Source organism: Acyrthosiphon pisum, chromosome A2 (genome assembly GCF_005508785.2).
Source record: "Acyrthosiphon pisum isolate AL4f chromosome A2, pea_aphid_22Mar2018_4r6ur, whole genome shotgun sequence".
NCBI lineage: Eukaryota > Metazoa > Arthropoda > Insecta > Hemiptera > Aphididae > Acyrthosiphon > Acyrthosiphon pisum.
In genome coordinates this window covers 29,326,221-29,354,095 of record NC_042495.1, presented here as the reverse complement: position 1 = coordinate 29,354,095, position 27,875 = coordinate 29,326,221, and the positions used below count along the sequence as shown (strand labels likewise).

The 27,875-nt window shown below is 30.7% G+C and overlaps 3 protein-coding genes across 6 annotated transcripts; 1 reads left to right on the top strand and 2 right to left on the bottom strand.

Annotated features, from left to right (window-relative positions):
* The first annotated feature begins 13,524 nt into the window (after nt 1-13,524).
* LOC107883380 lies at nt 13,525-14,868 on the top strand. The gene has a single exon (XM_016803263.1). It carries the CDS (start codon nt 13,525-13,527, stop codon nt 14,866-14,868), a length of 1,344 nt encoding a protein of 447 aa, XP_016658752.1.
* Nucleotides 14,869-20,262: 5,394 nt separating this feature from the next.
* Nucleotides 20,263-21,455, bottom strand: LOC100162478 (kelch-like protein 2). The gene is made up of 2 exons (XM_029489011.1): nt 21,086-21,455; nt 20,263-20,724 (listed from the first exon to the last, which is right to left on the bottom strand). Exons 1-2 carry the CDS (start codon nt 21,306-21,308, stop codon nt 20,537-20,539), a joined length of 411 nt encoding a protein of 136 aa, XP_029344871.1. The 5' UTR covers nt 21,309-21,455; the 3' UTR covers nt 20,263-20,536.
* On the bottom strand, nt 21,218-27,528 carry LOC103308984 (kelch-like protein 2). 4 transcript variants are annotated; one of them, XR_003839362.1, is made up of 9 exons: nt 27,336-27,528; nt 23,751-23,967; nt 23,463-23,691; nt 23,215-23,390; nt 23,040-23,136; nt 22,764-22,920; nt 22,582-22,694; nt 22,217-22,521; nt 21,218-21,332 (listed from the first exon to the last, which is right to left on the bottom strand). XR_003839362.1 is itself a non-coding variant. In XM_029489009.1 (8 exons), exons 3-8 carry the CDS (start codon nt 23,589-23,591, stop codon nt 22,267-22,269), a joined length of 927 nt encoding a protein of 308 aa, XP_029344869.1. In that variant the 5' UTR covers nt 23,592-23,691; nt 23,751-23,967; nt 27,336-27,528; the 3' UTR covers nt 21,716-22,266. The 4 variants fall into 4 exon arrangements, 2 of the variants coding, with proteins under 2 accessions (XP_029344869.1, XP_029344870.1); XR_003839363.1 differs by lacking the exon at nt 21,218-21,332 and adding an exon at nt 21,717-22,138; XM_029489009.1 differs by lacking the exon at nt 21,218-21,332 and having other exon boundaries at nt 21,716-22,521.
* Between the last annotated feature and the right edge of the window lie 347 nt (nt 27,529-27,875).

Here is a 27,875-nt window from a genome sequence, read left to right as displayed (position 1 = left end):
TATTATGCTACTATTATAGAACTACATAAAGATTCATAGTACCTAGTGATATATTACCTATAACATAATAAATTGTTATTATATTACCTGTAATATGTAGTCGTACTGCAGGTGTAGGTAGCTCCAATAAATCGATGTCACACACCTGGACACGTTCTTTAATGGAACGCGAATATGTATAGGTTGTAGGAAAGTATGTGACAAGACACGGATGGTGGCGACCGGGGACTCTCTAACGGAAGTTATGCTTATGCACAATGGCAGATCCCCAAAGTCACACACCTGAACAGTGAACACGTACTTAAAACGAATGCCAATAGCGTCGAAGAACGAAACAAAACAGCGCGTCACGGCAATGGCTGAATGGCGACGGTAGTACGGTACAAACGGCGATACCTAAATATAAAGGTTTAAAATCGACAATAGGTGATCACGTCAGTGCCACAAAACGCAGAAGAAAAACGAACGATTTAGTGATGTCAGATGGCACACACGTGGGTACGGCGGATACGTTGTAGCCTGTACGAAAAAAATACGACGGTTAACCTCAAAAATACGGAATTTCAGTTGGGAGCCGTTCAGCCGTCACAAAACACTATGTGACAAGATGGTGGTGGCTGGGGACTCTCAAACGGGAGTTATGCACGAGGGCAGCTTACCAGTCCACAAAGTCGCACACCTGGATGGCTGGAAACGCACCTAAAAAGAATGCAAATAGACCAAACAAAATAAAATACCGCGTAGCTGCAATGGCGACGGCACCACGATTATTATGTTATACAACTTATTACTTAAAATCGGCGCTCGGCGATAACGTTACACTAAGAACTCGAACGATGCAGGTTAACATTAATGTCTGCTCACGGCTCGTGAATATTGAACCAACGAATAACAAACAGTTAACAGACGCGAGGTCGCAAAGAAATCCCAAATGGCGAATAGAAAAAATTGAAACTTGAAAGACGGACAATGGCAAACGGGAAAAATGTGATCGGAAGACGGGACACGGGTGGTTGCTTGCGGGCTCTAGGCGCGCTGCCGGTGGCGGCCGATGGTGACTTCAGCAAAGCGCTTATTGGTGGGGCGGACTGCGGTCAGCTTCGGGAGTTCGGGACATCGACAGCTGACGCGCACTGCTGCATTGGTTGACGCGCAAAAGTTGTAATGTGCATTGTAATGGGATTTTAATTTTGAACGTATTTATAATTGAAATATTATACATCTGTAGAGTGTAGACTGTAGTTATAACCTATAAACATAGGAGCGATTTCCGTTTTTGACTTGGAGGGGCTTTAAATATTTAGATGAAACAGAATAGATCTGGTAGGTATTTAAAATACATTATTAAATAGTATTTATTTAATATGATATAACATAATATACATATTTATAATCTTTTTTCTCACTCAATTTCCTACATTTAATATATTATAGTTTATACATCTACATTCAACCTAACCTATTACTAAAATGAAAAACCTTTTTAATGAAACAAATTACACCATTTAGGTACTTATATATTATATATAACGTTTTGAATGGATGCATTTTTATCTGTATTTGAATACAATTTTAAAAGTATTTTTACAAAACTGGACTTTAATTATAATATTTTTATTATACACAAAAGTATTTCATTTTTATCTGTTAGGTACTGTTAAATACAATAGATATTGTTGTCATAGTTATTGATTATACCTACATAATATTATTAAAACTAAATTTGTTTAAGTGAACAATTATGAAAATATTTATACTTACCTTATACTTATTTTGGAGATGGAACTGTAGTATTTGCTTTTTTCAATTCGCCATTATAATTGATATTATTGATTTCTTTTTGAAGAACGAAGATATTATAATTAGTTTATATGTAATAAATAATAATAGGTAAATTCACTAAATTGTAATAATTACAAATAATAAAAGCAGAAACGCGAATATAATTATTATTATTATTTTGTAAATATCAGTAGTTAGGTCCTTAATTTTGTTGGTACCTACATTATACTCAAGTCTCATATATTTGAGAAAATGCATTAAATGGAATTATCTATTCTTCACCAAGTTTTTGATTTTAATTCCAATTTCCATCGCACACATATTTAGATTATTATGTAGGCTAAACAGAGACAACTGTATGGGTATAATAATAGTGCTATACTATAAAAATACTTGTTGGAATTACACCAAATGGTTGTATATGTTTTCTCTCAAAGAGTTATGGAGGAAGAAGCAGTGACTCTTATATTACTAACGATAGTGGGTTTCTTAAGAATTTAGAACTTGGAGACATTGTTTTGGCTGACAATTGGTTTCCAGCTATCAAAACCTTGTATTAATAACTTGATGAGTTTTTGTAGCTGAAATCCTTATTTATCGTTGTTCAACCCATGTTTTTGACTGAGACTGTTTGATAGTTTGAATAAATTTCTTTTTCATTTCATCGTCATTGACAACAATATTGTTTAAATAGTAATTATAAAAAATCTAAACTTGGTCCATGTCTGGAATATAATTCATTTATTTCTGTTTGATCTACTAGCCATTTTACACAGCTTTCACATTCTCTGTCTAATTCCGTTTTAGTTTCTACACTTAGAAGTTTAATGAAACTACATGGAATATCAAGAATATTATAGTTTGAAACTAACTCAATATGATTTACTTCTTCTAGGTCATTAATTAGCTTTACTTTTTTTTTTGGAATAAATAATTCTGAAATTGTTTTTCCTTTCTAGTATTTTTGCTCACCAGCTCTTGAAGGTTTCCCCCATTGTTTCTCAAAATCTGTTTTAGACTTAGCATATCTTCTTGATTAATATAGTGTACCAATGCAGCAATATGTTTACACTTCCTCCCAGCACCAGCTGGACACTGACATTCTGCATTAGTAACATTCCTGGTACTGGGCTGGTAGAGTCAAACTTAATTTAAAATAAAAAGTAAACATACAATTTAAATATAAGTAGTAACTAATATACATATTATAGTTTTACTCTTTTGCTTACTTCAAGTTTAACCTCATATGGTGGGTTACTAACAGATACTTGTCTAATTAAAAGTGATTTAATAAATGAAATACCATCATTAATTATTACTTCAGTGCAATTTATTACATGTCCACAGTCAGCCAAGTTCATGCCTTTTTTATTATTTGGTACAGCTTCATAATATATGGTTTGAAAACCACAAGTTATTACGATATCTGGATCAGATGTCATTTTTAAAAATCTGTGTTAACACAACATTAAAGCCTAATAAACTTAATTAATTAGGTATTGACTGTCTAATGTGCAATAATATGAATTAATTGAGTGGGCTTATTAGTTATTATTTTTGTCTTTTTATCTGTTAGGTATCTTATCTATTTAAAGTATGAAAAATAATAGTAAATTATATAATAATATTAAAATGTCAACACTGCTTATTGCAAATAATATTATAAATTACAATAATATTAATTTAATATTTTAATTCCTATATATTATAATAGTATTTATCCCTCCATTAAGTGTGACAGTTGTCCAACAGACCGCGCTGTTTTCCAGAACTTGCACAGTGTCTATAGTAAAAATAAAATTAATTACTTGAAGGGTGTTAGTGACAGTTTTTCCCATTTTCCGTAATTCTATACAATTTGAAAATCATATTTTATATTATAGACTTTAATCTATAGTTGCTAGGTATCATAATAAATTGTAATACTTTTATTATATTATATTATAGGTACTTTTTACTACTTTTACATTAATAATCTACATCCGATACCTATTTATAGTGCTCGCCACTAGTTACTCGATTGCGGCGCGCCTTGTGGCCATTTTTCCGAAGGGTTATCATAAAAAATAACTTCATGGGAAAAACTCTATGCCCACGTTTTTTTGTTTTAAAAATTACATTATCAAAATGTTTTGAGAAAATTACAATTAAAATAATATAATCTTAACCGATTGGAAACATACAGACAATATTTTCCAAATAATATTACTTTACGTTGATAACTAAATATTATTTTAATATTGTGTCATAGTTATACATTTAACATTAAAAAAAAAACAAAATCGTGATAGTAAGAGAATGTTTAAAAAAATATATTACTATTTTAAATTCTATAAAACGTTATATGAACGTTAAGATTATAATGTTTAAAATTTAATTTAGTTTTGATGTTATTAAAACGTCAATGTTACGAAAATGCTATCTGGGAAGGTGCATTCCAAGATATTTTGCTGAATCTTTTTGTGGGATTGGTTATTGATTCAGTACTATTTGGATGTTTTTGGTTTTGCCTAACGTATAGTTAACGTGCACTGATTTATCGCCATTGATCTTAATTTTCCAACGTCTTGTCCAAGCAAAGATATTGTCAATTGACCTCTATAAGTTATCAATTGCAGTGAGCTGACTATTACGTGTTAACAAAATTGCCGGACCATCGGCAAACATAGCTAATGTTATGTTATCATCGTTTGGTATGTCGGCCGTACAGAGTAGGTACAGGATAGGTCCTAAAACACTACCTTGCGGTACTCCAGCTGATATATCTTTCCATTCGGTTATCGATTCTTCGTGTATGACTTGAAATTGACGGTCGGTCAAGTATGATATCTGTGATTTTGTTTTGACACATGGTGCTTTAGATTTATTTAGTGCTTTTAAATTTGAAAATTATTTACAATTTATTAAAAAAAGCTCTAAAAATTCTAAAAATCCACTTGAAGATATTTATAATCGCATAATCGAACACGTATATGCTCAAACTAATATTACTAAACAGAACTTCCCTATCCTTGAAAATGAATTGCCCTTTGATGATATAGAAAATAATTCAATAAATGAAACATTATATGAGAGAATTATTTTAAAACAATTTATTGTGAGCTCTAAAAAAATTAAAGATTCATATTTTATACTTGATAATGATGATTTAGTCAAAGTCAATAAAATAATTCATTTTTTGAGTGGTAACATTAAACTAGAGGTAACTAAATGTATATATTCCCCTTTTTTTGTTAATCCTGTATCTTCGGATATACTTAAAATATTTTCTGTTAATGGAATTATACCTCGAAATAAAGCACGACTTTTAATTAATTTAAATGTATTAAAATTTAAATGTTTTACGGTGCCAATTTATGAAAATAAATATATATCAATTGCATTGCTGCATACTGATTGATTTTAAACTTGTATTATTTACCTACATGATTAATTATTAGAATGAATATTATACATTTTATACTTGTATTTTATTTATGGATGTATCTACCAAGGTGTCTAACTATATATTTTTAATTTGTATAATAGGTAAATATTATTCTAATATTATTATGTTAGGTATTGTTTTTTTTTTTTTTAGTTGAATTATTTAATTATTTGTGAAATATTAAAATTGTATGTATAATAAAACTACCTAACTAATAGTTTTTGATATTATTAAAGAATTTAATTTTGTCAACAATTAAAATGAATACCTTGGAGGAATCAATTTGTTTTATTTTATTTATGTTTAATCCTACATAATTTAAGTTTAATAACCAAATAAAGTATAAATTGATATAATTATATAACTACATAACAAACTTAACAAAGTAGTTTGGTTAAGTAATAATTGGTAGTAATTATTACTTAGTAGACAAGTTTTATAGGTTTATACCTACTTTATTGAATTTTCTTAAGATAAATTAAATTAAATATTGAAAATCTTATACAAAAGTAAATATTGTGATTATTGCAATGCATTCATTACAATATACCAATTATCATTCAATTGATATCTCGTTAGTGTATTCCAGTAGGTTAGGCGGAGGTTAAGTTAGCTAGGGATGTAGGGTTCGAATCCGTGTGGGTACTTCTAAAAGTTTGTGGAAGTGAAATATTCTTTTTTCATTTTTTTCCGGACGGCGGACACTGTGTAATCTATGCGTCGTCATTGTGCTGGAATTAGGAATCTCCGGACCATCTCCGCGATAACCACAGGTACTAATATTATACTTCACATGCTATCTATGCTATCGTTAGTATTTTACTAAGTGATATGTATGAGTAAATAATGAGAAATTATATGAATATCACATACAAGTGTTAATATGGTTATCGCATACGACGACTTCCTGTTTCTGGATAATAAGCGTCGCATACTAATCTCGGAGATGTAAACAGGAAAAAATTTAAACAGTCTCACTTCTTAATGTTATGGTTATGTTACGTCGCGGAGATTAAATTTTGACCATAGGGATTCAAGAAGTGCACACCAGTCGTGTGGCAGTTGATCACGCAGTTTTATGAGGAATCCTTTGTGCCAGACTTTGTCAATAGCCTGGGCTACGTCAAGGAATACTCCACAGCAGTACTTTTTTTCTTCAAGAGCTTTACTAATCACATTAGTAACTCGATGTACTTGATCGAGTGTTGAATGTTTGTTGCGAAATCCAAACTGATGTTCTGGTATAAGATTTTTTTCCTCTATATTCGGTTTTAGGCGTTTAAGTAGAAGTTTCTCTAAAAGTTTAGATAAACTTGGAAGGAGTGATATCGGTTGGTATGATGCGACATTTTCATGTGGTTTTCCAGGTTTGAGCAGCATGATAACTTGTGCCCGTTTCCATTGTTCTGGAATGTATTCTGTGCGCAAAATAGCGTTGTATATGTGTGTAAGATGAATGATAGCCTTCTTTGGAAGTTCTTTCAGTATTTTTGGACTAATATCATCATAGCCTGGTGATTTTTCTGGATTTAAGTTGTTGTCTATTTCTTTAGCAATTTCTAACGGCGAAAAATGTTGGATTTTTCACGTGCTGCATTAAGTGGTTGGCATTGAAAAATGTCGAGCTCAGAGTCAATAATGTTTGGCATAAATACATTTTCAAGATGCCGAGCGTATATTTCGGCTTTTTCTTGTTCACTGTGTGCCCAGGTGCCGTCTTCCTTACGGAGGGTAGGTATCTGAACACGGGGCCTCTTCATGAGTCTTGTGGCTTTCCATAACGAATAATCGGTATTATCCGTCGCAGTAAGACTACTCAAGTATGATTTGAACGTTTAATTTTTAATTTCTTTGATTTTGTCATGAAGAATTTTGCGGTTCCATTCCATTTTATCCGTTGGGTTCCGTGTACTATGCCATGTTCGTCTCGCTCGACGTTTATGTTTGACTAGTTTTCTTATTTCTAGTGGGTAAGTTCACTCGTAATTACCATTGATAGCTACCGGAGTTGCTATTTCCGCCGCACTAACAATGTCGTCGGTTATTTTTTTTACTGCTATTTTAATATCTGCTATTGTTCTTAATTGAGTTGAAAGTATTATGTTTTCTTCTAGGGTATTTCTGAATAGATCCCAATTCGTTTTTTTTGTTTGTTATAGAATTTTTTTTTGTTTCATTATCACATCAGAGCTTAGTGAGAGAAGCACAGGAATGTGATCTGATGTAAGATCTAATAGTCCTTCAATTTCTGTATAATTTCATTACATAGAAGTCAATAAGATCAGGTAATTTATTTGGGTCAGTCGGCCAATATGTTGGTTTTCTAGTTGAAATGAATTGTGCTTTAATTGTATTTGCTGATTTGCCCGCCCTTTGGTGGTAATCTATCTCGATCCCCAAAAGGTGTGTTTGGCATTATAATCTCCTCCAGCAATGAATCTGCTACCGAGTGTCTGGAAGAATTCTATAAACTTGTTGTCATCTACTTTATGTCTTGGTGGACAATACATAGCAGAGATAGTCAGATCGTTGTTGCCGTCATTAATATGGACACTAGTTGCCTGTAAATGTTCTTGAGGATGTTTATCAAGTTCATAATGTTTAATTGTTTCTTTTATTATTACTGCAGTTCCTCCATGAGCGCGATTGCTTGGATGTTCTGTTGTATATATTTGATAGCCACGTAATTTTATAGTGGTCCATGTTGTAAAATGGGTTTCTGATATTAAAGCTATGTCAATTTTTTCATTATTCATAAGATGTTCAAGTTCATGTTTCCGTTGTACAAGCCCGTTAGCGTTCCATGTTATGATTCAAAGCGTTCTACTCATTTCTTTTTCTTTTGTGCTTTGGTTTTCGGTTGGCTGTTTTCAAGCCTGTCCAATCTCTCATTTAATTTTGTTATTGCTACGATAACGTCAGATAGCGACGGTACATTTTTTTTTTTTGTTGTGTACGGGTTTGAGTCATTGGACCCTTTTGGTTTTTGTTGGAAGAACTAGCCATTTGTGCAAAAGAAACTTTTTGAGTTGACTGGTTTCGCAGGCTTTTGTTGCATTCTTTGTACTGCTGTAGTTTTTTTAGGATGAGCTTTTTCTAATGCAATTTCATAAGTGATGCATCCTTTCCAATTTGCAGTATGTCCTTCACCACAGTTTGCGTATTTTGCCTTTGATTTCTTAGACTTGGGGCAATTTAGTGAAGTATGTCCTTCACTACTTTTTACACACTTAGGTGTTTTGGAACAGTAGTTTTGAGTGTGACCAAATATTTGTCAATTTTTGCATTGTGGAACTTCTTTATTTTTCTTTGGAGGTTCCACTTTTATTATATGATAGCACAAGTTTTTAATATCAAAAATGTCTGTGTTGTTTGCTTGTGGCTCCAAATCCACGAAGAATAATGGAAGCCTTACAATAATTCGATCACTAAGCTTGTTGTTAGGGTCAACTTTTTTTTTAATTTGAATGTTCGTAACATTATGTACAAAATGCCCTAGCTCGGATAATTCGCTTTTAATGTCACAAAGGTCAGTTTCAGTGTGTAATCTACGAATTACCACCAGAAACTTTTTTTCTGTTTTAAGTTGGTATCTGTGATACTCAACTTTTTGCTCTTATAATACTTTTATAGTTCGTCGAAACTGGTGTTCGTCGCTCGTAAGTATCTTAATTTCACCATTAGCCAAAGTTTTCATTTGTTGCTCGTGTCCTTCAACTTCTTCGAGTTTTAAATTAACCATTAATTGTTTAAAATCATTTACACCACATACTGTTATTGGAGGTGCTTTATGGATTTTTACAGAAGTTTTCGCTACTTCTTTCGTCACTTTGATTGGTTTTTTTGGCAAGCTCAAACTTTCTTTTGAGCTCCCAGCGATCATTTCAGAAATCTGAATTGGTAATTTCTCACTGTTTAATTGCAATTCCGTTACCATATGTTTCAAGGTCGCATTGTCGTGTTGTATTTGTGTCCAAATACTAGCATCAACTGTTATATTATTATGTGGCGGATTTGAATCGACGACCATATTTGCATGCATTGTGTAATTCGATCAGTCTGAGCATGACCCACTTAAAATATATTTGTTTATAAAAAACTTACCATCCGTCTGACAGGCCGTGGTTTGCATTGTAAACATTGACAAAAAAAATTGTAATAACTTAGTCAGCACTATTTCGCGAACTGCGAAAGCGAAACATACGTATTGCTTGTTCAGTGTGCAAAACGCAACTATAAGAAAATGATACCCTGTGTGCAAAAATATGTACTATAGAAGTCACATAGTTATCACAATGGTACTCGTGAAGTTGATTATAAATGCCTATCTACTTCTCTGAGATGTTATATGGAAGCTAAACGCCAGGTTGAGTGATGTTGAAAATGTAACATCACAACTGTGACTACTTTGTGATATTTAAATGTGACTTCTGCCTGTGATGTATAATACTGATAAATATACTTCGTATAGTACTCAAATAGGTTTATCACAAAGACATAAAATATTAACTTCTCAGTATTATCGCAAATAAACATCACATCGATATTTTAATCCAGTTCACACCAGATACATTTTTCAAATATTTCTTCCCTTTGGATATGTATTAAGTAGGTACCTATATAATTAAGTATTTTCTTAGAAATAAGTGTTAAACCATTGTATGAAAGGAACAAAAATACTTAATAATTAAATAAAATATACAAACATAAAAACATTAAAAACTATTTATTTTTTTTATTTAAAACAAAATCTAAATAGATAAAATACATAAATAATTGATTTAACAAAACAGAATATTGCATTACTTTGTAGTAGTACAATAGTAATCATACATTCATTATTTTATTATTTTATAATTAACAAAGAAACAGATAAATTAATATTTATAAAAACAAATTATACATAAAAGAAATTAATAGCAAAATAGGTAAGCATATTGCAAATTGGAATCCATTCCAAGAATAATAAAAATAATAATAAACAATAAAAACATAATATAGGTAATGAATATTGGGTATTGTATACAAATATAAAAATTATTATACACCGTAAGCCAGATAAAGTATAATTAAATTTGATTTAATATTAAGTATAATATTATAAAATAAAGTAATTTATTAATTATTACATGAATGTAACAAACTTAAAACCACAGCTTTTGAATCAGAAGTTGGAATAAAAAAAACATTTACATTTTATTTGATCTAATTTGATCTCAAATTGAATAGAAATGTTATCAGTAATTACATAAAAACAGCCAACAGTAGTTGAACATATTGGGTTATTTGACATTTGAAAAAATCTATTAAATTTACATACTTCTAACATAACTTCACCACTTGAATGTTTTTTAATCTGTTTTACAAAAACTATACTTTTGTCATATAAAATAAAGTATTTGTCTTTTGATTTAATTGAACTTATTATAAATTGTTCTGTAATCATAGATTCATAATATGTTATGAGTGGGTTATACTTATAAAAATCATCATAGTTTAATATTTCTTTTTTAAAAATGGGATATACATTTTTTTTTATTTCATTTATTTGAACACACCTATGTTCTATTACGCGATTATATATATCTTGTAACGGGTACTTCGAATTTTTTTAACTTTTTTTAATTAATTGTAGATAATTTTCAAATTTAAATGAACTAAATGAATCAAGAGGCCCGTGGTTTTGTACAAAATTGGAAAGATGAATTAGACTATGGACGTTATAACTAATGTATTCCCTACCGTACAAATTAGAATAATCATTGACAAATGTTCGTAATAAAGTATTGGCCAAATCATTGTAAATAAAACAAGTTTCACTGGAAATAAGAAGGCGGATTGCAGTATGAAAATGTAGATAATGAAGATAAAACTTTTTTTTTAGTCTTCCTCTTAACACTATTGGGCCAGTGTATAGAAGAAATGATCTGAATTCCGTTGCTTTCCAAAATTCAATTTCTTCTAATGATCTCGGTAATCTACAAAATTCTGAAGGAAACATACTGTGTAAATTTAATAGTTCTGTTGAAATAGTATTAATATCAGGATTAGACAATCTAACATGCTTAGGTCCTTTACACCAAAAAACAATGATTCTTTTCATTACACCCAAACATACATAATGCATGTAGTCAAGCACAACCGTAGATGTAATATCAATTTCAAATTGTTCTAAAGGACTATTACCTTTGTGATAGTCTTCATCAGACTTGTCACGAAAAGATTTATCAGTTCTTAAAGAAGAATCCAAGTTGTTAAAAGTCATTCGATTATTAATAAATGTACCTTCATCTGTACAAGAACTACAACCGTGATAAGCATTATGTCCTTTGACATTAAGAACATACGCCTTTGCCGGTGCATCGCAGACAACTTGTGATATTTCAAACATGAATATTTTTCCATTTATATTTAATCCATTATTTATCAAACAATTCATTTCTGATGTAAAGTTATTAAGAAAATCAAAAACTGAATCAGGTTTTTTGTATTTAGCATAATATATCCCAACAGGTACAACCAATTTTGATAATATTTTAACATTTTCAATTGCTACTAAAATGGGCCAGAAACAAGATTTAGAGCTCTTTGATATAGGAAGACCATCAATGTTGAAAGCTAATTTTATAGTAGACGTATTGCTCAGACTATCAAAAAATGTAAGAAGTATCGGAGAGAGCATTTTTTCAATTCCAAAATGAAGATAGGAACCCGGATGAACTGCAATGACTCTCTGATGAGATGGTGTATTTAACAGAGTTCTGGCATTTTTTGGTAGGTACTCAAGTCCTTCATTTCTTAATAAAGGTAGTAATTCATTAATAAAGTTGTGTGATACGTGATACTTAGAAATTAAGTTTTTGAAATTTTCAACAAATGTATGTTTTTCAATACTTTTATCACAACATTCAGATTCACAATCATTTACACTATTATAGATGTATGCGGATGGCTGTAAGTATATACTGGTATCAATAAGAGGAATGTTATCTAGAGTATTGGCCCCAAATTCTGTAGATTCAATATTTATAGACTCACTATTTAATGATACATTAGTAGACAATATTGTGTTGGTAGCTTTATGTTTTTCTGTAGGTTTTGCAGTTGATAATTTGATTTGATTTTGAATGTGACGAATAAAGTTTCTTCTTGACATACATTCAATGGACTTGGTTTTCTTAATCTATAACATAACAATTTAGGTATTTATATAACAAACAATAATATTATGCCTGAAATATTAAAAGCATTATTAACTATTAAGAACCATTCATATTAAAATAAATATTAATTACAATATGCAATTGACAATACTACAGTTAGATGATGTATAGGATGGATATGCGCAGAGGCAAAAAAAATCATTTAAATTTAAAACTCAAATTTCTGTTAAACCATACAATTGTACAATATAATGTATATTAATTATTTTTTGATGGTAAACTAAATAGACTATTCCCAGGTGGGATTGGCAGGAATATGATTTTTAGTATTTTTTATTAGTATGAAAACAATAAATAAAGAATATTTTGAATTACCTACCTATGATATTGTTTTTTTGTTTATCTCTAAAAACACGTTGAGCACCGTGTCTAAACCAGTCTTTTACATGATTTTCAAACATAATGTCCGTTCCTTTAAAATTAATTCTTGATATTTCTAAAAAAAAAACAATAATAGATATAGGTATAGAAATGTATCAAACAGGTTTTTAAAATTTTAAAAATGTTTGCTTTTTGTTATTTCTATAATATGTTAATTAAATAAAAAATATTTTCTGTTTGTATCTCAATCTCATAATCAGTGATTGGATTTTGAAGCCACAAACTTGTTTGATCTAACATTCTAACCATAATATAAACTACATACAAGTATGTAATTAGTAATTATTTAACAATACCCAGTCCCGTTCACCAGTGGTAGGTAGGTACTTATACATAATAGGTAATAATGTAGTTATTAAGTAATTAACCTATTAATAAATATGTTGAATTTTTCTTAAATAATTCTAAATGGTTCTTAATATGCAACAATTAATAATGCCATTAAATATATACCTAATAAATAATAATTAAACTACGATACTAAAATATATATTTACCTGTTTCTCAGTGTGATAAGATAATAGTCTCACTATAGTCTCACACCTAACCTATAAAGTTAATCATATTATATACTCTTACCTAATACACTGTAGCTCTGTACTTCCATACTAACATGTGTACACTAATAATTATGTTTATTAAAGCCTACTTTACTAAAGGTTCTCTCGTTAATTATTATACAACAATTTAATAAACATAATTATTCTTTCAATGGAAAAGTTACTGCGCCCTGATCGTTTCGAGACTGATCCTAATTCCCCAACATCAGCAAAAGAATGGGCTCACTGGATCACAACATTCAATAATTTCGTCGAAGTAGCAAAAGTAAAGGAGGAGGACAAACTCAAGGTACTCATTAACTTTTTAGCACACTCAGTATATGACAGTGTCAGCGAATGTACAACGTATGGAGCAGCTATCAAAATATTGACTGATATCTACATCAAACAAAAAAATGAGATCTTTGCTCGGCACTTGTTAGCCACAAGAAAACAGCAAATGAATGAATCAATTGATCAATACCTTGGATTTTTAAAAATCTTATCTAAGGAATGTGCTTTTAAATCCGTTTCGGCCATCGAATACAGAGATGAATATATTCGAGATTCTTTTATCAATGGTCTTTTGTCTAATAATATTCGACAACGCTTATTGAAGAACAACACATTGAAATTAGAGGAAGCTGTAACTCGGTCTCGGGCATTGGAAATGGCTCAAAAGCAATCTGAAGTGTATAGCATGCCTCTGACTCAAGGATCTGTGAACGCTCTAACCGAAGATACTACTTCAATGATCAAACCTGATAATAATCAACCAACAGTATCGGCGATACAACAAAAATGTTATTTTTGTGGCTATGACAGACATCCTCGCAGCTCTTGCCCAGCCAGAGATGCTGTATGTAAAAAATGTGACAAGAAGGGACACTTTTTGAAGGTATGTAGATCAAAAACAAAATCCGATAGCGCATTTGTGTCCATGGCTACTCTAGCTTGTGTAACTGCAACTGTACCAGGTCTCTTGTCTAAAGCTATTATTAGAGTAAAAGTAAACAATATTAACGCAAATACTCTTATTGATACTGGTAGCTCTAATAGTTTTATTAATGAAGAATTTGTCCAAATTCACAAAATAAAATCATATCCAGAAAACGGACAGGTACTTTTGGCGACAACTGCCTATTCATCAAACCTAAAAGGTTATGTTCTTGTTGATTTACTGCTACAAGAACACACTTACAAAAATCTCAAACTATCTATACTCCCTAAATTATGCTCAGATATTTTAATAGGTCATGATGTACTAAGAACTCACTCTAGTATCGACCTTACATTTGGGGGACCAAAACCACCATTATCAATTTGTAACATGACTTTTGTAAATATAAAGCCACCTCGACTCTTCAATAATGTTGTTAAAGACTGTAAGCCAGTAGCAGTTAAGTCACGTCGCTATTCAGATGAAGATGCTAAATTTATAAGGGAGGAGGTCACTAAATTATTGTACGATAATATAATTGAAGAAAGTACTTCGCCCTGGCGAACTCAGTTTTAATCACTAAAAGTGAAAATCATAAAAGACGCATGGTTATAGATTACTCACAGACAATAAATAAATTCACTCTAATGGACGCTTTTCCCTTACCCAATATCGATGAACTAGTCTCTAAGGTCGCGCAGCATACCATCTACAGTACCATAGACTTGCGCAGTGCTTACCATCAGATCCCCATACACGAAGATGAACGTCAATATACAGCATTTGAAGCAGGAGGTCGATTGTACCAATTCAGAAAAATTCCATTTGGTGTAACTAATGGAGTGGCCTGTTTTCAGAGAATAATAGATACTATAATATCCCAAGAAAATCTTGATGGAGTCTATGCGTACCTCGATGACATTACTATTTGTGGAAATAATCAAACTGAACATGATTTAAACTTAAACAAGTTTCTTACTATAACAAAGAAATATGGACTCATATTGAATGAGGACAAATGTCAGTTCTCGCAGTGTGAAATCTCACTACTTGGTCACCACATTAGCAACAAGCGTATTAGTCCAGACCCTGAAAGATTAAAACCACTGTTGAATCTACCACAACCTAAGGATGCCTCATCATTGAAACGAGTACTAGGTATGTTCTCCCATTACTCAAAATGGATTCAAGGTTTCTCTGACAAAATCCGCAGTTTGGTAGACTGCAAATGATTCCCTATGTCACCTCTAGCAGCAGCTGATTTTGAACGCATCAAACAGGATATTGCTAAATCAGTGGTAAATTCAATTAATAGTGAAGAACTGCTGGTAGTGGAGAGTGATGCATCTGATTTTGCTCTAGCCGCGACTCTAAGTCAAAGTGGTCGGCCTGTGGCATTTTTCTCAAGGAGTCTCACTGAAGGTGAAAAAAGACACCCATCTATAGAAAAGGAAGCATATGCAATCGTAGAGGCTGTGAGAAAGTGGAGGCATTTTCTTATTGGAAGACATTTCAAGCTTATAACAGATCAGGAAGTGGTCTCGTTTATGTTCAATCTAAAACATTCCAGTAAGATAAAAAGTGACAAAATAACAAGATGGCGACTTGAGCTCTCATCCTTCAGTTACGACATAGTATACCGCCCTGGTAAGGAAAATACGGTAGCGGATGCTTTCTCAAGAGTCTGTGCAAACATTAATAACCCAAATAAGCTTTTTGACCTTCACAAAGCATTATGTCACCCTGGTAACGACCCATCGTCGTGCCGGGACAACGGCAACACCCGTTATCTGCAGTCTCGTCGCTATCAGGTCGTACACAGCTGATTAATTTGTTTACCTTTTTTTTTCCGTTACCCGACGTGGTACTATAATTTATATTTGTATGTAACTGAATTTTTTTGGCCGTTCGTATTGTGAACGCGCTCATATGTATTGTAACGTGCCTACAACTGCGCAACTACTGATGGAAGTATAGAAATGAAATAAGAAAATTATTTTTAGCACTTGTATTTATTAACCCTTTAAAATATTATTATTTAATCAAAAAATGTCTAAGTCCAATAAATGTATAATAAAACTGTGGGTCAGCGAGATGTGACTATGTATTTAGTTAGACTGTTCTTCTTGGGGCTCGTTGTTCGTCTGATGGACGCTTGTCCAGCAGCTCTCCTCGATGGGTATCTATCCCTGTCCCTTCTATTATTTCAGATGACCATACATGGTCATCTTGCGGTTAGGCCTACCGTGGGATTGTCACACGCTTGCACACGCCGGATGTCTAACATATATATTTTATTGTTGTTGCAAAGTTTGTGGTGTTATTTAATATAACAACACAAATCCTAGTTTATATTATTTTAGAATTATTTATATACGTTGTCATATATCTAGTGCCAAACGCCGCTCATGGTCACGCGCTATTACACTACGCGATACCATTGATATTATTATTATTATTATTATTATTATTATTACGCGAGCGCTCGCTCGCGTATTATATTTATATTTACGCGGCGCGTATATTATATGATTAGGTCCATTTATAATGTGATTGATAGCAAATTAGTAAGTAAATAGTTAAGGTAGTCACAGATCGCTACAGTATCTAGATATTTTACTAACACTAGCACGTACGAATCATTTTCTGCTGAGCCATTACAATAAAATTGTTATAATATTGTCACACGAAAACAACTAGATTTTTACTGTCATCGATCTTCCTATAATTTTTTTCCGCCATACAGTCCACTCTCTCATTCTCATCCCTTCCCTCGGAAGTCACGAGGAAGGCATTTCGACGAAGACAACAAGCGCGTCGGGTTTACGTGTAGTTGTCGCCTGCACACACACACACACACACACACACACACACGTACCTACTCTCGTCGCCCGGCTTCATTCTGCAGCCGCCTCTCACACAGTAATATATCATTGATATAGTGTTTCCAGTTTGTTTCATTATTATTGTATATATGTGGTACCATAGTAGATTTGGGCTCTGAATTATAATAATTATATACGTATGCTTTTTTTTGTTATGTTTAACAAGTATGACGTGTCAAAATTGTGATCGTTTCCTATACTCGTAAATTGGTTATCATGCCATTGTTTGGTAAACACCGATAGTTCTAGTAGATGTGTTATTTTTAAAATTGCTAAGATTTTTTGATTTTTGTATGCATTTAGTTTGTAATGATCATAATATATTATAATATTTTCTTAGAAATAGTGTGTGTGTTATGCTTCGACAAACTCAAAATATTCGAATATATTTGTGTAACATATTATGGTGGTTATACTATTATAATTATTTTTACGGTAAGCAACGTAGGTATATTATGCTCATTTGCATGTAGGTACTTTTTGTCAATTCTACCTAAGGATCTGATAACGCGATAGAACTTCAGAAAACTTATTTGAATTCCTTAATATGTCTACCTAATTCGATCAGGACACGTTCTAAAAAAAGTATTGGTTTAATATCTTCTTTTGATATGCATCGATTAATAACATGCATGAACTTGACCCACCCACTTTCTATGATACGACCCGAACCAATACCAAATGTTAGCAAATAGTTAGCAAATAATAGCAAATTTACCGTTGAAGTTAGCAACTCAAAATTCTATTTTTGGCCGATTATAGAAAAAAAAATTCAGCCAAACCACTTTATCTTATCGACTCCAAACAAACACCGGTAGTTGGCAACTAGTTAGCAAATAATTAGCAAATCAATTTTTGAAGTTAGAAAATCAAAATTCTATTTTTGGCTGATTTAAAAAACAATTTCAGTCCACGATAATCTATACCTACGCAATATAGATTTTTTTATAAATCGAATTTAAATATAAAAATTTAGAATTTATTATTTCCAATTATATTTTTAATAATTAAATATTGATTTTTTATCAAATAAAGATTTTTTCATCAAATGCATTTTTTTTATTAAATATTGATTTTTTATCAAATAAAGATTTTTTCATCAAATGCATTTTTTTTTATTAAATATAGATTTTCTATTTTTTTTATTTTATTTAGATTTTTATTTTATTAAATATACATTTTTTTTATTAAATGTAGATATTTTATAAATTTAATCCAAATAAAAAGCTAAATTGAATAAAAATACATAAAATGAATAAAATAAAAATAAACGGCTTGCTTCTTAATAATATTACTAATAATATAATAGTCATAATTTATTATACTATAATTATTCATTTTCCTGCTCTTTATATTATTTTTCATTGAATTGTGCGGCTCACGATTCTTTTGATAGCTGGCCACGGCCACCATTCTGAAAAGTCACTATAAACAGTATACTATAAATAAATTTTACATATATTATGATTTGTATAAAATAATGTATAACGATAATCTTATATAATTTATTTTATAAAATATATTCAAAGTTACCTAATAAAAAATACATAAAATCTATATAAATTGACTTATATTTTTTAAGTTCATATTAGGTGCTGTAATACATTATATTATATCGTTTCACTATGTGACCGACGTGAGACGAGGATTCGATCAATGGGAAATACACAATGACTTGAAAAAAAATTAAAAATATATCTAATACAAATCCACATTCAATAATGTACATCAGACAATAGTTTAGTTTAAAAAAGCAAGAAGAAACTAGGTATATTATTATTTCTATGATTTGTCGTTATTTACTATTTTATATTATTAATATTTTTAAATAATTGTGTAACGTTGATTATAAGTTTATATAATATTATTATTATGTTTTTCTCTAAGATTTAAATAAATTTAAATTGATTTAAAAATGATTTTTTATAAGTGTGTTTATTTTATTGATGAAAGTATAAAATAAAACTATATTGTGAATTGTGGTGTTTTCTAACTACAAAAAAAAAAATTATATTTAATGTTATTTTTATACCACTTATACGTAGAAGTGTAGAGGTGTTAAATATTTGCTAACTACCGTTGTTCGTTTGGTGTAAAAGTGAAACGACAAAAAGGGTGGGCTGAAAATTTTTTTTCTAAAATCACCCAAAAATAGAATGTTGAGTTGATAACTTCAAAAATTCATTTGCTATTATTTGATAAATAATCGGACAATGTGGGTGGGTTATCTCAACTCGGCCCACCCAAATTAAAAATAGTTATAAGTTTATAACTTCTTCAATAATGATTTGCTAACTTCAACAGTGAATTTTCTTTTATTTGCTAACTTTTTGATAACTTTTCTTATTGGTTTAGGTCGTATCATAGAAAGTGGGTGTGCCAAGTTCATGCACGTCGATTAATACGTTATCTTAAAGTATTGACGTGTTTATGATTCTATTTTATTTTGTGCGGTGTGAAAAAGGAGCCGCTGGTAATTGACTGTGTTGTTTTTACTAAACGTATGATCGGAGAGGTGTAGAATATTATATTTCATGTATTGCACATGTGTCACGTGTGTGTGTATAAGGAGTGCTTATATGTATATGTATATGTATATTGAACCACCCCACATTGCATAAGGTCCGTCGCTTCTAGTTAACTCGTGTTTTTATTTGAGTCACAATATTACATTTTACAAATACGTCCAGACATATTCATTTGTACATAAATAGATTTACATATTTAATGTCCGATTAATATTTATATAAGATTAACCGAATAGACTTATAAAACGATTTTGGGAAAATTTGACATTGTTGTGAACCCCTGTCTGTATGCTATACACAGTATGAGATATAGTAATACTATATTATAGTATAGTGTGTAAGCATATTAATATGTGAACAGACAGAGTCACATAGTCTTAAGGAATTAGCTGTGTGGACAGTTTTGTGCCCGAGCGAGCCCCTACCGTGTCTCTCTGTCTGTGTAATATTCAGTGTAGTCCTGGCAGACCATCGAGCAGAGCCTCTGTTGTTTTCTTAAGTCTAATAATTATTCTGTGCAACTAAATTTCTTTTAAAATTGATTATTTAATAAAGTATTAGTGATAACTCAAACACATCGTATTTATTTACTAACGAACAAACTCGGTTGTAGAGACGTCCATAACAACATACAACTTTTAGCCATTTTAGCCTTTTAGCCATCGAGTTACGGTGGCTTATCATTGGCTATCAATTTATAGTGTAGATACAAAAAACCATTTAATAAAACATTCAAACATTATAAAATAAATAGAAAAATAATAAACTTATTAATAAACAATATGAGAAAGAAGTAATAAATTAAATAAAAAAAAACGAAATGCACGAATGCTAAAATTCTTTAAAATATTGTGGCACATCAATGGCTACAGCTCCTGCAAAACTCCTTGGAATATTCATTGACGCTGTGACCATGGTCCAGGTATTAGTTTTTGGGTTGTAATATTCTACAGAATCCAGAACAGACTTTTCGTTGATACCACCGACAACATACAATAAACCATCTAATACCGCTACTCCTATATTCAGAAGTTAAGCTTAAATTAAATATATTTCGAAAAAATATGTTTCATACATATTAAAACTTCTAAAGCAAATATGATTACGATTAAACTATTGTTATCTTCGTCGCCAATTTGTTGTGTATTGTTAATATGAATAATGACACAAACGTATATTATAGTCTTTAATTGTCAAAAGTATAAATCGTAATGACGTATATTAAAATTTTCTAGGTACTTGGTAATGACCAATGGACAATCCCCGCCGATCGTAATATGATACTCATGATTATTATTATTAATATAAACGTTTAGTATACAATATAAATGCTGAATATGCAATATATTCAAAAAATAATTATTCAACGAGTAGTCATACCTGCACTATATCGACACAAATGCATGTCCGGAATAGAAGACCAAACGCATGTACTTGGTGTGTATGCTTCAACACTTCTGTGAACGGTTAATCCTTCACTACCGCCTACAGCATACAGTACATCATCTAAAACTCCAACACCCGCTCCAGCGCGACGTACACACATGTCTGCAATAGGTGTCCATTTATCAATTTTGGGATGATGACATTCAACGGAGTTCATTGTATCTGGAGAAAGACCTCCTACCTATTAATAATAGATAATTCAATTAATACAACTCGCAGATTAAAAATCCCTTTATTGTAAAATCTACGGAACATAATAAAGCATTTTTCAATAACAGTGATTGAATACATATTTATGAACTCAAATATATTTTATTAATAGTTATTATATTATATTATATTATATTTAATATTATATAAATTCAACAATTATAAGACATTTAAAAACATTTAAAAACAAGACACACATTTACTTTTACATAGTTTGTATTATTACTGTCAAACATAAATAATAAAATTAACTAATAACATTATAAAGATTATTTCTTAACGAGAACATAAAAACGTTATACATAAAACTGAAATAAAAGAAACGAAATTTTAATAATGATAAAATTTATATATATAATATATATAATAGCTTGTTGGTCAATGCAAAATGACAATTTCCCTTGTAATTATTAAATCATTGGACTAAGCCGGTATTTAAAGAAACATTTGAATAAATATATTGTTTAAATGTTAATTTAAAATTTTAAGTTATAAAAATATTTTATCAGAAAAGATGCTTATCCCAAAAATCGAAGCCTGCTTACTATCCGAAATGTTGATGATAGACAGAAAAAAAAACACATATCATTGGTCAGAATCTAAAAAGTTAAAATCATAAAGTAATAAACATTTTACCGCATATAAAAGATAATTCATTACTCCAAGCCCAACACCAAATCTTCTAGTAGACATACTAGATATCATACTCCATTTTTTAGTTCTACAGTTAAAAACTTCTGCACTATTTAAATAATTTTCACCATCATAACCACCAACCTTGAATTTATAATATAATTATAACATTATAACAGAAATTACTAATAAAGTAATAAGTAATATTGCAATATAACTTACAGCATATATACAGTAATTTATCACGCCAACTCCAAACCATTGTCGTTTAACTAACATTTTGCGTGTTGGTCTCCAATGAGGTGATTCAATGATAAATTTAGCACATTAACAGACTCAACAGTTGATTCAGTAGATTTACCACCCAAATATATTACAAAATTATCATTTACTACAGCTAAGCCACCAGCGTAACGTGGTGTGATCATTTTTGGTCCAGGCTGCCATTTATTGATTGTTGGGTCATACAATTCTGTACTATCTAATATTTCGCCATTGATATCTCGTCCACCAAGAACTAAAATAACCTGTTATAATTAAATTGTTAATTATATTGAAAACATAAATAAAATATAACAGAATCATACTTTATGTGTACCATCAGGCTGTATAGGTTTTGCCCGGATGTTATGTGGAATGTCGATGAGTTCTTCTAACTTAAGTAAATGAAATTGTAATGCTTCAAATACGTAATCTTTACCTGAAAAAATTAAAAATACATAAAATATAAATCAATCCGTAGTAAATCATATTGAGTAAATATACTTACATTCAGAACAATTAATAAGAAGAGGTTCGTTAACAACATTTTTTAATATGTAATCTTTCGATGTTAATGGTAAACGCACATGTTCCATTAATTGGGGCAAAACTTTTTTTCTGGAATCCAAATCATGTTTTACCCATCGAATTACACTTTCACATATCTATAACAATCAATATAGTTTTACTAATTAATTGTACTATTTTTATGTAAGTAGGTTACTTAATTTTTCCATCTGTAATAGGTACTGAAATTAATAATTGTAAATTTAACTTTGCATACTTTTTCTTCAGATGGAGCTGTAATCTCATCACTGGCGATCAACTTAACTATTTGTCCACGTGACAAGGACAGAAATTCTTCTCCTTCTACCACGTCTCTAAGAATCACATTATAACAATAATAAACACAAATTCCCTATAGAATCACAATAATATAATATTATAATATTTCGTACGAAAAGTGTTGTTTAAAATATAATTCTGATCTTGTTAACAATTTTGTACAGTCATGTAAATCAGCTATAGCAATAATCCCAATAACATTTGTGGGACATATTTGCGCCTGTAGAAAATCACAACATGCGTTTTTGACTTCTTGTAACTGCAAAAGATTTGATGCTGCTAACAAATCCTTGAGAAATAAACAAAAATAATTTAAATAATCTTTTCGTCTTTAATTATATAAAGCATTATCTATTATTACCTGTACATTTTGTTCAGTGATCGAGATTTTGCCAGAATAAACAAAGTCTATTAAGAGCTGTAGTGCACTAGATTCCAGCTGCCTGATAACAACAAGATCTTTGTTCTTTTTTGAAGAGCTTGTGAACATTGCGTAAAAATATGGACTAGCTGATGCCAAAACCACTTTATGACCAGATATAATTTCACCATCGTCTGTTTCTAGTTTAATATCACAAAGAACCTTATTTCTAAAAACAAAAACGTGTTACTAATATTTATTTAGCACTTAAGACTTCTTACTACATACTTCCTTAAGGATTGTAGCACTTCATTGATATCCGCATACGACGATTTCTTATACTCGTGTTTAGCTGATTCACATCGACTGGATTCCAGAATTCGCTTCGTATTTTACATTGCTAATAGTATAATATGTCCGGTACTTGGAAAACTTAGGTCTAATATCTGGTCTTAAAATTGATATTGAAGTCAATTCAAATGATTGATACGAATTATTTACAATACTGTGCAATATAAAATAATATAAACATAGACATTTTTTCAAATATAGGTATTTTAAATTAAATTAAAATTAAAATTAACAAAATCTATCAGGTCTATAATATTGTTCATCGCTAGTCTTTTCGAGGCATGTACAACAACTACCACAACTGAAAGAAAGCTGAGAACGTTTGAAAATAGAGTGTAGAGAAAAAATTGTGGGCCAATATTAGATGCTCATACAGGAGAATGGTGAAGAAGATACAAAAGAGAATTAAGGGAAATGTTAGAAATCAGAACGGTAACTAACTTCATCAAAGGCCAGAGAATACAATGGTTTGGACACATCATGCAGTGAGGAGGAAATGAATCACTCAGAGTAGCCCTTGAATGGGTTCTGCAAGCGAAGAGACCACGAGGTAGACCCAGAAAAAGATGACTGGATGGAGTAGATGAAGATTTGTTAAGGTTGGGAATTGAAAACTGGAGGGAGATAACACACGATAGGGACAGATGGCGTGAAATAGTGGTGATGGCCAAAACTCTTGAAGAGTAGTTTCGCAAAGAAGAAGAAGACCTTTTTATATACTTAAATAGTTTAAATTAATAATTCTAAAATGCTCAAAAAAAAAAACAAACAAAATTGTCGGCAAACATAGTTCATTATTTAAAGTATATAATATCGTGATATAATATTGAGAACAATTTTTTTTTATAATTATTAAAAATAATTTACTTACTATACTTTCCTAGTTAAATAATTTTATTTTTTTTTTGAAATTTGTATTGGACGCGTTAAAAAAATATATTTTGGGCATAAAGGTGGGCCCCCAAAATCAATGGGCCCCGGGACCGTGCCCCGCTTGCCCCCCCCCCACTTTATCCGGGCTTGCATAAATATAAACAAAAAAAATTGTGTTACGAATTAAGCGTCCGTTACAAAATATTATAAACAGTTTTTAGGTTTTTACAACGAACAAATAATTTAGTAAAATCAAATACGTATTACTTACTAATATAACAACTACGAAAACATCAGTGTGTGCAACTTGTGTTTTCGATATGAACAAACACCATATGAACATTATATAAAATAGCTGTGAAGAGCTAACAGCTGATTATAAATATATATATAAATGTGTGTGAGTGTGTGTGGATTTATATTGTAATTTTAGCAGTTATGTAGCCAGGGGGTGCTGAGGGGTTGCAGCCCCCCCCCCCCCCGAAATGTTACGAAAATTTAAAAATTATTTTAATGGTCTATGGTAGTCGCTCAAAAAGTCTTAAATTGTATTTAAAATATTTAAAAATGTACTACCTATACAGTGGCGTGCCCATGAATTTTAAATGGGGGGACACCATTTTTTTTAAAAAATAAAAAAAAAGAAAACGGATAAGTGGAAATCGCCTTGCTGTACAGTAGGCTACAATTAGATGACTGTAAATTAAAAGTCAATGATATACCTATATCATGTGTGCAAAAAACGGTTCTGAGCAGAGACAGTTTGGCAGCCTAGGGTACTGTATATTATATTATTTATATTGTTGTTATTAATATATATAGGTACATTTTTAACTACTAAATCATTTTAGAATCTAATGGTTTTACAATGGTTTTTATTTATTTTTTTATCCTGAATACAAATTATCATATATCATTGAATTCAAGTTTAATACAATCCATTATACATTGACCCACTTGTAACCTACTATACAGCAGAGTGACATCCACTTACCCGCATTTTAAATTTCAAGTTTGATACAATTTGTCGAAATTAAAACTTGAAATTATTAATAAAAAAAATTGTGCATAATATGTATTTTTAATATTTTTCAACTGCTATTGTAAAAATATATTAGGGGCCGTGTATTTTCATGCTTTTTGACCAAACAAATAAAATATATTGTTATATATTATATATATGCCACTGGATTACAGATAGGTATTGTGAGTGGCGGTTAAGGCGGTGGTCAATGCAATAGAAGAGTAATTCGCCACGTGCGTGTTATTTTAATTGCACAGATAAAAAAAGCACTGTGTATAAAAACGATTCCGAGCAATGACCAGTGTCTGTCGGCATATTATTAATATTTTCTTCCGGGAATCCTATTATTTATCATTTAATTCAATATAATATAACTAGGTACCTACGTTTAACATGTTAGTGTATAACTTTTGTTTATGATCACCCAAATTATCAACTAGATTCACTTTACTATACATAAAAGAAGTGAAAAACTAAAACGAAAGAATTTTTACTGCCTCAAAAAAAGATGACAGTCACAACATTTTTTTTTAAACACACGTCGTAACAAAATAAAATATTCATTTTATAGAACGAATGACAACATAATATGCGGCTTCAAGCTTATTTACCTAAATAATATTAGAGCCGGTACAAATAAAAATAATTAAGCATTTAGCTGATAATATGAATAGGTACTTGGTAATAGTTGTTGCAAAAAACACTATGGGCAACGGCTATTTGAGCATGTGTTACACGTAATAATAAATATTTTGTGCGGACTTTCGCGCTTACAACGGATGCATAAAAAATTGCACTGCGTTTTACGAGTACGTTACAAAAATATAAACACTTCTTAGATTTCTAAAACGAAAAAATAATACACACAACGAACAGACGTGCAGTCATGTTATAACAACATAAATGAAAAAAATAGGGTGTGGCACTTTTGTTTTCGATATTAGAAAAATCATAATACGTGGTGTTATAAAATAATAGTGATTAGCTAACTAATGATTATAATTATATTTCAATAAATGTGAGTTTGAGTGAGTGTGTGCTGGAATTATATAATTTATAAGTTATAGATATCGACAGCGGCACGACCAGTAATTGGAGGGGGCTCAAGCCCCAACACATTTTTATTTAAATTATAATTTAAAAGGAACATACTTTTAAGAATGGTATACTATTATATTTTGAGGGAGCTTTGAGTGATTTTGAGGGGGCTAAGCCCCCACCCCTATTTGCGCCACTGACGTTACTACATGTCTACATTGTCGTTCGAACTTTGATTGAACGAATCTTAATATAATATTTAAATATTAAATAATAATATATAATATAGGGACCTATACATACAATTTAAGTATAATACAATATGTGTGCTGCCATGGTTTTTATTTTTATATCGTTCGAAAATAGTATGAAATTAGATTGTATATGTACATTCTAATAATTACGTATAAGTAATATACTATAGTAATATAAACTAGTGTGGTACCAATCACCAGCTTAAAATATATCTAAATAAAAATCTTATCAAATATAAATTGTTTACAAAAAAAATCACATTAAGTAATGTACATACTGAAAAAATGATCAAAATGTCACCTTACCTACATAATAAAATTAATATTTCTTACCTTTATTAAAAATGGCGTGAGAGGTAGCTGTCGTCTTTCAGAAGAACAGGAAAAACGCACGGCTATACTGTAAAAAAATCTAGTCTTTAAAACATCTATGTGAGCTGCGTATTGTCTGAATGCTCTTTGTCTTTCGGTATTAAGTTGTTAGGACTTCCATGCACTACTAGCAACTAGTTGTTGACTGGACGTTCATGCTTCTAATCGATGATTATTTGTCTGGTGGGGTGAAATTGTTATTATAATTTTAATCAATGTAAGTGATTACATATTTTATTAACCTCGTTTATTTAATAAATTCATCAGTCTTATAAATGCAGGTTTTATTATCTAAATAATATATAACTAAGAAATACATCAGTTTTCAGAAGTAGGTTCTATCGCTTTTTTAAGTCCATCGGTATATGATTGACTAAAGATTGGTAAATTTTGGTTGAAAAAATTGTCCGTTTGCAATCCACATAAAAAAAAAAAAAAAAAAGTGGGTAAGTGGATGTCGCTCTGCTGTACAGTAGGTTACAAGTGGGTCACTGTATAATG

What these genes read in the sequence shown, in the direction of transcription:
- LOC107883380 (XM_016803263.1), top strand. Translation starts at nt 13,525, where the DNA reads ATGGAAAAGTTACTGCGCCCTGATCGTTTCGAGACTGATCCTAATTCC.
- LOC100162478 (XM_029489011.1), bottom strand. Translation starts at nt 21,308, where the DNA reads ATGAACTCCGTTGAATGTCATCATCCCAAAATTGATAAATGGACACCT. An exon ending in TTTGTGTCGATATAGTGCAG is followed by an intron (nt 20,725 to 21,085) that starts GTATGACTACTC and finishes TTCTGAATATAG; the next exon opens with GAGTAGCGGTATTAGATGGT.
- LOC103308984 (XM_029489009.1), bottom strand. Translation starts at nt 23,591, where the DNA reads ATGTTCACAAGCTCTTCAAAAAAGAACAAAGATCTTGTTGTTATCAGG. An exon ending in CAGCTCCATCTGAAGAAAAA is followed by an intron (nt 22,921 to 23,039) that starts GTATGCAAAGTT and finishes TGATTGTTATAG; the next exon opens with ATATGTGAAAGTGTAATTCG. An exon ending in TCTTATTAATTGTTCTGAAT is followed by an intron (nt 22,695 to 22,763) that starts GTAAGTATATTT and finishes TAATTTTTTCAG; the next exon opens with GTAAAGATTACGTATTTGAA.